This window comes from Oratosquilla oratoria, chromosome 7 (genome assembly GCF_046742065.1).
Source record: "Oratosquilla oratoria isolate Oo_2021 chromosome 7, ASM4674206v1, whole genome shotgun sequence".
Classification (NCBI taxonomy): domain Eukaryota; kingdom Metazoa; phylum Arthropoda; class Malacostraca; order Stomatopoda; family Squillidae; genus Oratosquilla; species Oratosquilla oratoria.
In genome coordinates this window covers 76,024,694-76,040,271 of record NC_134783.1, presented here as the reverse complement: position 1 = coordinate 76,040,271, position 15,578 = coordinate 76,024,694, and the positions used below count along the sequence as shown (strand labels likewise).

The 15,578-nt window shown below is 38.2% G+C and overlaps 1 protein-coding gene across 1 annotated transcript in view; it reads right to left on the bottom strand.

Annotated features, from left to right (window-relative positions):
- sNPF (short neuropeptide F precursor) overlaps positions 1-15,578 on the bottom strand; it is a 369,184-nt gene that overhangs the window by 29,413 nt on the left and 324,193 nt on the right. Inside the window, exons 3-5 of the mRNA XM_076188427.1 lie at positions 8,668-8,837; positions 5,936-6,040; positions 2,525-2,638 (exon numbers count right to left, since the gene is read on the bottom strand). Of these exons, the coding sequence (XP_076044542.1) occupies positions 2,525-2,638; positions 5,936-6,040; positions 8,668-8,837 (389 nt within the window). The remainder of the gene's footprint in view (positions 1-2,524; positions 2,639-5,935; positions 6,041-8,667; positions 8,838-15,578) is intronic.

Sequence of the window (15,578 nt, the reverse complement as noted above, 5' to 3'; positions counted from 1 at the left end):
ACTGCCACTTTCACCCCTTGTACATCTCATCACCTTACTTTTATCCACATCTATCTTCAGCTTTCTTCTATCACACACTCTCCCAAACTCTGTCACTAGCTTTCTCAATCCCTCCTCCGATCCTGCCACAAGCGCAGTGTCGTCCGCAAACAACAGCTGGCTCACCTCCCACTTTTCTCCATTTTCCTTAACCATCTCCAATCCCTGACCCACTACCCTTGCATTGACCTCTCGCACCACCCCATCCATGTATAAGTTGAACAGCCAGGGTGACATAACGCATCCCTGACGAAGTCCCACCTTTACCTCAAACCACTCACTCTCTCCATTTCTAATCCTGACACAAGCTCCACTACTCTCATAAAAACTCTTGACAGCTCCTAGAAGCTTTCCTCCTATCCCGTATATCCGCATAACCTCCCACAGTGCCTTTCTGTCTACCCTGTCGTAAGCCTTTTCCAGATCCATAAAGGCCCAGAAAACATCCTTCCCCTTACCTATAGCTTTCTCACATATCTGTCTTACCACAAAAATCTGATCTACACAACCTCTACCTGTCCTAAACCCACACTGTTCCTCACCAATTACTCCCTCTGTTCCTCTCCTAATCCTCTCAATCAAGATCCTCCCATAAGCCTTCCCAACTACACTTAACAAGCTAATCCCTCTGAAACTATTACATTCACACTTGTCCCCCTTTCCCTTGTAAAGTGGAACTATACAGGCACTCCTCCAGTCCTCTGGCACTCTACCCTCTCTCCAGCAAACATTAAATAACCTCACCATCCAGTCCACCATCACTATACCTCCTTTTTTAAGACATTCTGCATGGCATTCATCCAGACCAGGTGCCTTACCTGCTTTCATCATCTTAACTGCTGCCTTCACTTCATCCTTCCTTATTTCTCCTCCATTTTCCTCACTCATCACTCTCATTTTCGCTCTCATTTTCTTAGATGATAATAATAAATAATAACAATAATAATAAATAAACAATAAATAGACGATAGAATGAAACAATACAGATAAAATAAAACTGTACAAAATAGAACAAAGAAAGAATGATATGAAATAAAAAACAAAACAAAACAAAACAAAATAAGATAAGACAAAAACAATATAAAATAGAATAGAATGAAACAAAATAGAAATAGAATATAGTAAGATCAAATATAACAAGATAAAATGAAATATGACAAAAGTAAATAAAACAGAATAAGAGAAATTGAGGTGAAGTAAGATGAAACAAAACAAGATAAAATGAAAACAAAATAGAAAATAATATAAGGTTAAAACTACAATTGTTGTGGTGTTCGTGCGTGTGGGCGTTTTACGATTGCCATGCATTGTACTTGTGAGTAGATTGGGAAATACATGCCTTCCCCCATTTGTATATAAATATTATGAAATTTATTTATAATTATTCATCAAAATTATTGTATTAATTGCACTTCCATGTAGTCGTGTATGTTTTTCCCGCCAACCCAAAGTGGCGTTAGTTTCTATTATGCCTTCGAAGTGCACGCACGTTTCTGTTGTAGTGCTTTAATTTATAAAATTAATACACCGTTTTCCCATGTAATATACTTTTATTAGCCACCCTCGTACACAATTAAATAGAAATTGAGTAAATGAAAAAATATATGTGGTAATTCACTCGTCTTTGAAATATAGAAAAATGACGATAGTATTTGATTAATTTCTTACAGATGAACAGCTAATTCTTGCTGCAAGAGAGAGAATCTGATTACAGGCGTACTTGACTTACAAACTGTTTTTTTACACACAAACACACACATGCACACTAGGTAAATGCACACACACAGTGTAGTGGTGCCGTTCTCGACCTCTAGTACAGCTATCCGAGTTGGATTTCTGACCAGGGCTGAAAAAAGTTTCAGCATCGCTGCATTGCGAGCCGGCACTCCAACTCTGGTGGGCTATTGTGTATGTGTGTGCGCGCGTATATTTGTATGGTCACAGCATTATCCTTAAATGAAACCATACATGAGCTTCGAGCTCTCAGTCAGGAGGGTAATACCTGTCGATCACGAGTCCAACATGTGATCCTAGACCACACACACACACACACATACACCCCCCCTACACACACGCATACACACACACACACACACACACACACACACACACACACACACACACATACACACACACACACACACACACACACACACACACACACACACACACACACGCACGCACACACACACACACACACACACACACACACACACACACACACACACACACACACACACACACACACACACACACACACACACACGCACGCACACACACACACACACACACACACACACACACACACACACACACACACACACACACACACACACACACACACACACACACACACACACAAACACACACCACTGGGAAAAAAAAATTGGTCTCTCCTAGCTGATATATCTTTAATTCCTGTAAACTTTGATGGAAAAAATATATAAACATTTTTTTCCACCTAATTTTTTCACATACAACTTACGAGATCTGAAACAGCATTAATGTTGTCGTCATCGTCGCGTTTACCAAAGCGAAGCCTCATTCCAGGCGAACGCATCATGTCCCTCCGCTCGAGGTTGTGGTTGAAGAGCGCCATCTGCAACATTCGATGTTGTGAAAAATACTTATTACTGGAAACAGTAACTTGTACAAAAGTGTGTCACTTCTAATTTGATGGAGATGCATTAAAATTTGCAAATCATATTATATTGGTGAATTGTAAATATTAATAAAACAAATATAAAAAAGTCTGAGTAATGCACACCGACCACCCAGAAATATTCATACGAAACACCGCCCTCCACCCGTTATTTACCGTTGAACTTAAAATATATATATATATATATATATATATATATATATATATATACAGTATATATATATATATATATATACAGTATATATATATATATATATATATATATATATATATATATATATATATATACATATATATATATATATATATATATATATATATATATACACATATGTATATGTACAATAAAACAGTATTTTAAAATACAATTTCTTGAACAATCCCAGAGGGTGGCTCCAAATCGTTGTATCACTAAAGAACTTTTGGCCATTTTCTTATCCATAAGCGGGAGAAAAATTCTCGCTTAATCATTCTAATCTATTCATAAGTACATGAATTGGTTTGAATAAAAAATAAGATTATATAAATTAAATTGCTTGCAATGAAATGCTCTGTCATCCCATGCATATAAATTTTAAACTGTACTTGTGACGAAGGTATTAAATTGCATGCGAGAAAAGTGACTTTTTTCGTGTTACGGACAGTCACTGCCGAAGAATGGTAATATTGCAAATGGGGCCAATTAAAAAAATCCTTGAAATAGTTTAAAGTTATGCCCATTCTCTATGGAAGATTGATTGACACACGACAAGTCCTTAAAAAATAATTTCCCATTTCAATTATGACGTTTGTCGCCTGCAGGAATCTTCGTTTTCGATTTACATTTTACAATTCATCTCGCCTCCTCCAATCTTTTCTCTTTCTTTTGGTTCCATGCAAAAAAAAAAAAAAAAAAAAAAAAAAAAAAAAAAAAAAAAAAAAAAAAAAAAAAAAAAAAAAAAAAAAAAAAAAAAAAAAAAAAAAAAAAAAAATCATTCATATGGCGATATATTGTTGATGTCTAGTTGACATATTATCTGGATCGTGGTTGCTACGTCGTAGAAATTTATCTGCAATTATCATAATAAATGAACTTTGAGATGCGTAATCAGGCGACCAATGACTATTTGTGACTGATTTACATTTAGAGTAATACCTTTTAAAGCTAGACTATCCTATTGAAATACATCATATGTTATTATGATGATAACTATGTATAGTAAGAATAAACAAAAGTTTCATGAATAGGCCTACATGAAAGTACTTTATTACGATATGGACATAGACGATCTACATCGAGACTTCTTCGCCGCCGTCCAGGCTGTCCCCAAAATGAAGCCAGGCATAAATCGGCATGCTGATCGGTGGTGGTATTACAACGAGACTGATTGCGCAAAATCACTGAGTCAATGTAATCCTGAGATTTCTGCGGCGCCACACCCATCCCTCGAGGGATGCACGGGTCCTCCTGCGCTTTGCCATCAGGTATGCACGAGCGGTCACTCAGAGGGTCCGGGAAGAAAAATGGCTGGAATGGTGTGCCACTTTCTCTGCCCAAACCCTAGCGCCCTCTGGAGGAAGCCGCGGTTGGCAAGAGGTGCAGTCTTCCGCCCCCCCCCTCAAAAAAAGGGGGGGGGAGATGATGGCGCAACAATTTGAGGACCACTCCTCTTCCGCTTAACTCCCCCTATCTGTCAAGCAGAAACAGCAACTCCTCCGACAGGGTGGAGAGGATGTGGTCCACACTGCCATGGCCACGGCTGTCCCGACGGACCGTTCCTTTATACTCGTGGACTTTCGACGGGCTCGCAAGACGAGCAAGGATACTGCTCCGGGTAGTGATGGGATACATTACTCCTTCCTGAGGTAACTGGGGCCAAATGGGGAGCTGGCAGCACTGGCACTCATCAGTGCCTCCTGGAAGCCGGGTCGTCTTCCTGCGGAGTGAAAAAAGGCGGATATCGTGCCGATCCCCAAGCCCAGGGACCTACGCAGCTACAGGCCCCTCACGGGCTGCATTGGCAAGACCGCTGAGTGGATGGTCCTCAATCGCCTCCAGTGGTGGATGGAATCCTTCCCTCACAATATGTATGTTTTTATAAAAAGAGCGGCAGCAACTGACTGTGTGGCAATCCTTCTTGGATTAGTCTGTAGTCAGCCTGTCACTGTGATGTTTCTGGATCAGGAAAAAGCATTCGAGCTGGCAAGTATTTCCGCCATTCTTGCATCCTTGTCTGCTAAAGAGGTCCAAGGCAGAATCTTGACCTAGTTTGCAGACTACCTCAAGGGCAGAGTAGCGAGAGTGCACTTCCAGGGACATCTATTCTCATACCACAGGATGGAAAATGGGACCACGCAGCGTGGAGTTCTTAGTCCTATCATCTTCAACGTGCTCATGGAGAACCTGGATCTTCTTGATCTCAGGGAGGATGTTCGCCTCTTTTGTTATGCGGACGATCTCGCGTTGGTGGTCACTCGGGGCGCCTGCCTCCTTTGCAGGGCTCAGAGGGCACTCAGTTGCCTCTCCCAGATATATGGAAGGCTGGGACTGAAGATGGAAGCTGTATAGTACAATGAGTATCATTTTTTAGGATCATAACAACGATGATTACCTATACCCCATTCTACCTGTCTCACCTGTGACAGCGTGGCAACATGGGGAATAACCGCTGTTGCCACGTGTCATAAGATTCATCATTCAAATCGATGTTATGGTCCTTAAGAAGTGACGCTTTGTACTACACACCATCCTTTGATATATATAAAATATGAAAAATCAAATAGTACATACTGTAGGTGGAAATAAGAGAGACAGAGGCATATAATAAAGCTGATTTGACAATGTGGCTAGTAGTACATCATGACGTATGCCACAGACTATAGGAATGTGCAACATTTGCTGTACTTGCTTGTTAGTTTATCTAATTTTCTTACTTTTGCAGGATCAATTCATGGTAAAGTACCTGAAGTGTGATTTCTTGAATTGGTCAAAAGAGAGGTGCTTATTCTTGTTTATATCACGGGTGCTTATTCTTATAATGATACTTCAAAGTTAGGATAGATCAATTTATAATGAATTATGAATAAATTTTTAGTAAACCAAACCACCCTTTGAAGTATCGTTATAAGAATTAGCATCTGTGATATTAACAAGAATAAGCGCTTCTCTTTTGCATATTCTCGAATAAGGCTTTTTTTTGCTGTCAATCAACTATGGGCAGGATAGACAAACAATATAGTTGGGAGTAGACTTACTTCTTCTTCCTCCATCGAATCGTCGTCTCGTTTGCCAAACCGAAGTCGAAGTCCAGGAGCGCGCATGTCCTTGCGCACTAGGTCGTGCTCTGGGGCCAACAATTCCTTTAGGCAACAAATAGATACAGAGTTACTTAGACATATAGATCAAGAAACAAACTAGCAAGCAGATAGACATACAAATAAACAAATAAACGAATCAAGAAAGAAATAACCAAATGCATAAAACAAGTGAAGAAATCATAATTAATCAATTGATAAGTGAATGAGTGTATCAATAAATACATGAATATAGATAAAAGCGCAACGAAATGAATGGATAAATAAATAGCTAGATAGCCGAATAATTAGGTAAATAAATTTATAAAACATATACAATAATATGAGTCACGTAGATAAATAAATGAATATGTGAATAATTTTTCTAGTCTACATTTTTCAAAGAGCGTGACAAATAACGGTAAAGAAACGATGAAAGGGCATACTAATTCGGAATTAAGGTCCCGTTTATGAAAGAAATCTCAAATCATGGACTATTATTATGGTCTGACGAGTGAGTGGTTATTAGGTTTTAATGAAACCAAATGTAATGTTACTTAGGAAATAGAAATTCTGATTTTAATTGTTATGTGAATGGAACTGTATTAGAAAAAAATTGACTGAAGAGAAAGATTTGTCCGGATCGTTTTTGTTTTTCCGTCACCAAGGCAAGGCGCATGGCCGTGCGGCAAGCATACCCAAAGTGGTTGACAAAATTAGCTTAGGTTGGGTTAGGTTGGGATAGGTTAGTCTAACCAAACTTAACCAGAGGCTGTAAAAAAGGAAACGAGGAAAGAAAAATAGTATTAGGAAACAAAAATGACCCAGTTGTTTTTTTCTAGGTGATGCCTTGAGTGCAGCATCTGCAAATAGGATATGAGGCTATCAAAAGAAAAAGCAAGAGAGGATTGACTTTATTGGTACGACGTTTTGGCTTGTTAGAACTATCAACTCTAACTCTTGTTGGAATTATCAAGTGAATGGTGGTGTGCATTGATAAAGCTGAAACAAGCTGAACGTCGGACCAAAAGAGGAGTGAACATGAGGGGGCGACCTAGGATGAGATGGATGGATGGGGTGTGCATTGATTAAGCTGAAACAAGCTGAACGTCGGACCAAAAGAGGAGTGAACATGAGGGGGCGACCTAGGATGAGATGGATGGATGGGGTGAAAGGGGCTTTGGGGAAGAGGGGAACGTCTGTTGAGGAAGGACGAGAGAGGACAGAAGACAGGGGTGAATGGAGAATGGTTGTATATGGATGTTATTGTGATACATTAGCTGGAATTGGTGGGGGGATGGGGGGAGAGGTAGTATGTGTGAGAAAATTTGACACAGTCCGAAGGGATTTCTCCCCGTCCTCTCCTCTTCTGCATGAGGGGACGGAGAGGGGGGGCTCGCCGATTTAATGAAGCGGCCTTGTTGTGGATGTGCTGTGTCTTGCGACACTGCTTCTGAACCAGGGCAGTGGACAAGATACAGGTATGACCCATCATCCAGGAGGTGCCAAGAGGGTGGAGGGGAGTGGAGTGTATTTAGGGATGGAATGGGTGGGAATGGTTTTTATGCCTTTTTCTTTTTGGCTACCTCCCTTGTAAGGGGGAAAAGTCTTTGGTATATGTATGTATGTATATATATGTATGTAGTAGTAGTAGTAGTAATAGTAGTAGTAGTAGCAGTAGTAGTAGTAGTAGTAGTAGTAGTAGTAGTAGTAGTAGTAGTAGTAGTAGTAGTAGTAGTAGTAGTAGTAGTAGTAGTAGTAGTAGTAGTAGTAGTAGTAGTAGTAGTAGTAGTAGTAGTAGTAGTAGTAGTAGTAGTAGTAGTATCATTGGTATTATTATTAGTAGTATTGTTATTGTTACGGCTGTTGTGACTACTACTTCTGCTACTACTACTACTACTACTACTACTACTACTACTACTACTACTACTACTACTACTACTACTACTACTGCTGCTGCTGCTGCTGCTGCTGCTGCTGCTGCTGCTGCTGCTGCTACTATTACTACTACTAATACTACTACTGCTACTACTACTGGTACTACTACTACCACCAAGACCTCCATCCTTGTGGAACTGTGTGGTGAAAGCTGTCAAGATCTGTTTCCCACACTGTTCATTGGTCACGCTCTGACCAGTGACTGTGATCGACTTCCCTTTTATATCTAATTTCATTTACATTTAAGTACTCCTAGTACAAGAGTTAATTTATCCGGGCTTTCTATTACAATCTGCTTAAAATCGAGGTTCTGTATGTGTGCTGGTTTAGGGGTTAGGAACCTGGTACCTCTGAGGCATAGAAAAACTAATCTTAAGAGTAAGAATGACAGTCTACACCTTATCCACGCCACAATACTACTCTTCGGTTGTTGTTTCTTTTCTGCCATCACCTTTGCCAGGCGATCGTAGAATACCTTTGGCCTTGAACTCATCCCACCTAACACTACTGCTGCTGCTACTACTGCTTCTACTACTACTACAACTACTACTACAACCATTACTACTACTACTACTACTACTACTACTACTACTACTACTACTACTACTACTACTACTACTAACTAATGGTAATGATAATTTTAATCCTCAGCTGAAGAAAATCGTCTGGCCCAATTTACACGTGTATAATATAAACAAAATACATCCTCGTGACGAAGAGGTCATTGCTCATTCGCCGAGGGTGACAGGACCTACCTCCTCCTCCTGTGGGAGAGACGGCATCCTCTTGCCGAAGCGAAGTCGGAGGGAGGGCGGCGACCTGGGCACGACGGCGAAGTCCCTCTTGCCGAAACGGAGTCGCATCGATGGCTGTGCCCTCCGCTCCAGGCCGTGGTCGGCCAGCCAGTGGTACACTTCTCTCAGCACTGAAACCAAGGAGGAACATTGCATATGAATTAGAAAAAAAAAACATGAACAAAAGAAAAACAATGGGAACAAATTGCTGTGGATGTGCTGTGTCTTGCTACATTGCTTCTGACCCAGGGCAGTGGGCGAGATGCAGGGATGATCCGTCATCCAGGAGGAGCCAATATAAGAGGGGGGGGGGGCTGAATTGGAGTGGAGTGCGTGGGAATGGAATTGATGTGAATGGATTTTATGCCTTTCTTTATTGGCTATCTCCCTCGTAAGGGGGAAAAGCCTTTGGTATATGTTTGTATGTGTGTAGAACGAGTGACTATGTATACATGCATATCCATATATACACATACAGTATACATACACACACACACACACACACACGCACACACACACACACACACACACACACACACACACACACACACACACACACACACACCACACATACACACACACACACACACACACACACACACACACACACACACACACACACACGCACACAGATATATATATATATATATATATATATATATATGCATATATATATATATATATATATATATATATATATATATATATATATACTGTATATAAATTGTCCTTCACAATCTTTTACAAAAGTAGAAAAACCTCTTCCCTACTTTTAAGGAACAACCCCGCACCAGAACCCCAGGAGGTCCGTCAATCCCATGTAGTATATAAATACACATGCCCAGAGGAGGACTGCACGCCCCTTTCAGTCTACGTGGGAAGGACGACCACCACATTATCCCGAAGGATCACCATGCACTTGCAACACGGAGGGCCCAAGCAACACCACTGGACCCAGCATCGACGCCACCTTGATAGGGAGACTATGGTAGAAAACACCGAAGTTGTGGCAAAAGAAGAAGATCCTCAGCGCTTGGCTATCTTGGAAGCCATCTGGATAAAGGAGCTGCAACCTGCCATTAATAGGCAAGTAAATGACTTCGCCCTCCTCCCTAGCATGAAACCTTTTCGGAGGAGCCAGATGAGCAATTCCAAGAATTCGGGGTCTCCTCCACAGAGACTTCCCATTCCCCGCCAAAGTGAAGAACATCCTGCCATTCGTCGTTCCCAAAGACTGAGAAGCAGATTGGCGCCGAACCCGGGAGTGACCTCTCCGAATACTGTTTCCGCCAACCTGTGATCTCTCCGAGTGTTCGTGCTCATACGGGTGACCTCCCCCAGTTTCTACACGGTGTCTTCTCCCCGTGCTTTTCTCTTCATTTAGATATGCTCCCTTTTTAATTCTTATTCACATCAACTGAGGATGCAGAAAGATCTGCGAAACGTTTTGAAATTTGTTCTGCTTGTATTTTTTTTTTTTTGCTGTATTCTTTGTCTTTTCTTATATTTAGTTTACTGTGTGCTGTATTTTTGTGTTCAGTATAACTTTTGTTTCCTATGAGTTTTGGAAATTTGATTTACTCCCTTTCCCCCTATCAGAAATCTACTTTTCGCAAGCTTGAGTGCTCACGGAAAAAGTTAATTAATCATTCTTTTGCTGTCGTTTTTAACAGAATATATATATATATATATACATATATATATATATATATATATATATGCATATATATATATACATACATATACATATATATATATATATAAACAGTATATACACACACACATATATATACATATATATATATATATATATAATATATATATATATATATATATTTATATATGTATGTTTCATTAAAAGTGATGGCTAGTTGTGCATTAATAATTTTCTTAATGGTATTTTCCATATACCTTATTATGGGACAGTCAAAACACACAAATCTGGTAATAAACTCCGTCCCATAATCTCACAAATCCCTGCACCTACGTACAAAACTCGCCAAGAAACTGTGCTCCATTCTAACTCCCTACACTCCCGCCACCTATAGTCTACAATCTACATCTGATTTCCTAGACATTATTAAGGCAAACTCTGCTAAAGGTAGAATCGCTTCTCTTGATGTGGAGGGGTTATACACTAATATTTCCGTAGATCGAACAATTGATTACATCATCAACAAAGTGTACCACGATAACACTACACCTATACTAGACATTCCAGAACTTACACTACGTAAACTGCTTGAATGCTGTACAAAAGAAGTCCCGTTCACTTGCCCCCGTGGAAACAAATATTGCCAAATTGATGGAGTTGCAATGGGATCCCCCCTTGGAGTATTAATGGCAAACTTCTTCATGGGCTGCGTAGAAGAAGAAGTATTCAGTAAAACAGAAAAGCCAGATATTTACTGTAGATACATTGATGATGTCTTCATTAAAACCAATAACAGCAATGAAGCTGAAAAACTCCGCCACCTATTACAAGAGACATCTGAACTCACTTTCACTATGGAAGATAGCATTGACGGAGCTTTACCCTTCCTCGACCTCTTAGTGAAACAAAATGAAAATTCTTTTAATACAACAGTGTACACAAAACCCACTAACCCTGGACACTGCCTTAATGGATCCAGTGAGTGCCCTCAAAGATATAAGGACTCTACCATCAGTGCCTATATTCGAAGAGCACTAACTCACTGCAGCACATGGACACAAGTGCATGATGAAATCGAACGTTCCACTCAAGTTCTGATCAATAACGGCTTTAATGAAAAAGAGATACATTTTCCAACAAAGAAAATAATGGACGGCTGGCATAACAACAACAATGATAAACAAAATAAAGAGAAAATCAACATATATTATAAATCCACTTTTTCGTCAGCTTATAAAGAAGATGAACGCATTATGAAACAAATTGTAAAAAGAAACATTAAACCAGTCAATCCAGAAAAAATACTAAATCTAGTGATTTATTATAAAACTAAGTAAACTATCCACCTTCTTATTAGAAACAGCCCCCTACCAGAGAGAAAGGAACTTCAGAAATTACATGTCATCTATAGGTTCACATGTACACGAGGGAACTGTGAAGCCCTCCCTTCCACCTATATTGGCATGACGACAATGAGGTTATCCCGTCGCCTCTCATACCACCTGACATCTGGAGCCCCTAAAAATCACTTAAGAGAAGCCCACGGCATAACACTAGCAAGAGAGACACTAGAGAAAAACACCGAGATTTTGGATTTATGTACTGACGATAGACGCCTCCCAATTTTAGAAGCGCTGTATATTAAAGAGTTGAGCCCAAACCTAAATGTACAAGCAGAAGACCTTAGAGCCCTTCCCAGCATGAGACAAACCGTTACAAATAAAAACATAAGACATAACACCACAAACGCCAATACGAGACAAAACGCCACTCGTCCAACTACGAGACAAAACGCCACATTCCGCCACAACACAAACCCGGAGGCTCCCTAGCGCACGTGACATTTCGTCCCTGCCCGTAATACCAGGTGACCTCCCCCAGTGATTAGCAAGTATAGGAACTCTAGTATAAAACTTAGATCTTTACTAGAATCTTCGGATTAATTCTTATCCCTATAGCTACTGAAGAAGGGTCTTGAACCCGAAATCGCGATCTAGCTAATATGACTACATACAGCCAAGTCATAAATTTCCTTCCTAAGGAAAACAAATCCTTAATAAGGTATATGGAAAATACCATTAAGAAAATTATTAATGCACAACTAGCCATCACTTTTAATGAAACATGCATTAGAGAAAAACTCCTGCCCAATTACACTGATTATATATGTATGTATATATATATATATATATTAGTATATTTTGGCATGTCTTGTTAAAGGCCAGTGCTAAGTCAGTTTCAACAATCCTCTTAACTGTTTTCTCCATTCTTCTTACATGTTTCTTATATTCCGGGGGTAGATTAAACACGAGTCTACCGAGATCCATGGTATATTGCCACTAATTATAAATACATTTGCGAGCTTTCGGTTGTTACATAGAACCATCTTCAGACAAATAAATTGACAGGAAAAGGTCCATGTCAAACATGCTAGGGGAGGTTATGAGTTGACAGGGCTTTTATAGTTAGAACTGAGGGGGATGAGGAGAGGATTGAGTCAGAAGGACTTGTTGGGGGAGGGGGGGGATGGTCAAGGTCCGTGTCGGTTGGTGTAACGTGTCCTATTGTCCAGGTGCGATGAATTCCTTGTTTGACCTATATATGAAAAAATATATTCTTTACATGGGATGCTATAAACGCACCCTTCTCTGACTTTAGGTGAATCTTTAATCAGTAGGCTTTTTACAATATTGTTATTTTTAAAGACAATTTGTATTCCAAAGGTGCTAAAAATATGAGAAAGACTGATAAAATTGTCATGGAATGGAAGCGAAAGTATGCTTTTATTGTTTATTTTTAGCACCTTTGGAATACAAGTTGTCTTTAAAAATAACAATACTGTAAAAAGCCTATTGATTAAAAATTCACCTAAAGTCAGAGAAGGGTGCGTTTATAGCATCCCATGTAAAGAATGTAATTTTGAATATATAGGTCAAACTGGTAAAGATTTGAAATTGAGGATAAGCCAGCATAAGTATAGCGTCAGAACAGGACAAATATCAAATGGGTTATTTGTACATATGAGAGATTTTAATCATTGCATTGAATGGAATAAAGCTGAAAAAATTGTCTTAAATAAAAACATTATGGAGAGGAATATTATTGAATCATGCTATATTAAGAATACATTTGAGAACAACATGAATATGAGTTTGGGATTGTACAAATTGGATAATTTTATTATTAAAAAAGTTGTAGATGGTAGACATGTAACCTGACAACCTGTGTTGAGCTAGTCACAGTGGACCTTCCCTAGTTTCTTTTATGTTCTGTATGTACTGTATATAATGTCCTTATTTCTCTTGTTTATATTGTACCTTTGAAAATGTCTTAAATAGACGAAAACGTTCGGTTACCAAGTTCTCATTTTCCTAGTGGTTACTTGCATATATATGTGTGTGTGTGTATAATATATATATATATATATATATATATATATATATATATATATATATATATACAGTATATATTTATATGTATGTATATATATATATAATATATATATATGAATACATACATATATATATATATATATATATATATATACCTATATATTTATATATATATATATATATATATACATACATACATATATACATATACGTATACAAAGGATTACAAAGGCGGAGCATGCCGACAGGAGACCTTTTGATCCATATCTAGGTCGGATGCGAAAAAAAAAATCATATTAATAATAAAATAATAAATAAAAACTATGATAATGTAAATAACAAATAAAATACATAAATAAATGCATAGGTATAGATAAATAATAAACAAACAGGTAAATAGTAAATAATAATAAATTGACATATAACTAATAATAAATAAAAATCAGACACAAATGATAACAAAACAAAAACAAATAAATAATATGTATATATATATATATATATATATATATATAAATACATATACATATATACATATATATATATATACATATACATATATACATATATATATATATATCTATATATATATATATATATATATATATATACATATATATATATACATACATACATACATACATACATACATACATACATACATACATACATACATACATACATACATACATATATACGTGCGTACACACACACACACACACACACACACACGCGCGCGCGCGCAGAATTAGAGAGACAAGGTGGAAAGAGATGAGAAGTAAAATAACGAAAGCTGTCACATTTTTTTTTATAGAAAAAGCATAATAAGTAAAGGAAAGAAAAAGAAAACAGAAAGATGAAATGTAAGAAAAATAAATGAAGAAGGAAAGTCAGAAAGAAGAAAAGAGATAAACTGATTTGAAGAAATGAGCGAAAGAAGGAAAGAAAAGAAGGAGAGAAGGGAAGGAAGAAAGAAACAACAGTAAATATAATTCGAGTTGAGTGAGTGGTTGTTGAAGAACGGAAAAAGGGACGAGAAAAATGTCCGAGATGGGATTAATAAAGAAGGGAGGTGGGGGTGGGGAGATTGGGCGACGTGGGGGGGGGGGGGAGGTTATGGAAAAAATCCAAGGAGAATGGAGGAACAGAGAAAGAGAGAAAAAAGAACGGAGGGAGAAATAAGGGAAGGAGAGCGTGTGATGGAAGAGGAAAAGGAGAGTAAATGAAAAGAAAAAAGAAAAAACAAAAAGAAGATAATAAGAAAATTGCTCCCAGTGGCATTAAGGTACATAGCGTAAGCAGGAGAAAGAAGATAGCGTGCAAGGGGGAGAGGTCGTAATAAATGTAAGCAAAAAGGAAGTCAGCAAACAGAAAAAGTGAAGCCTACGGGGTCGGGTGGGGGTGGGGGGGGGGAAGGGGAGGGGAGGCGACTTGGCAAATATATGTTCAAAGAGCGGTATCCTTTGTTCTCTTTGTAAAATCAAACTCCAGGACACAGTCATAAGATTTTTCCTCCACTTATTTTTCATAAAGAATACAAATAATCAAATAACAAATAATACAATAAAAATCAATAAGTAGGTAAATAGATAAACAAGTAGATGAATTAATAGATAAATGAAAACATAGACAATGAATAAATTAGTAAATAGATAAATAGATGAATAAATAGATAAAGGAACAATTCAATAAATAGATCAACAGATAAATAGATAAGTAGATGAATATATAATTTTCATCAACATTTCATAATTCTAATCCCAGATGTTGTAGATGACATTGTCTATCAAGACAGCCTCTTCTACCATACTCCTTCCCTGTCCAGT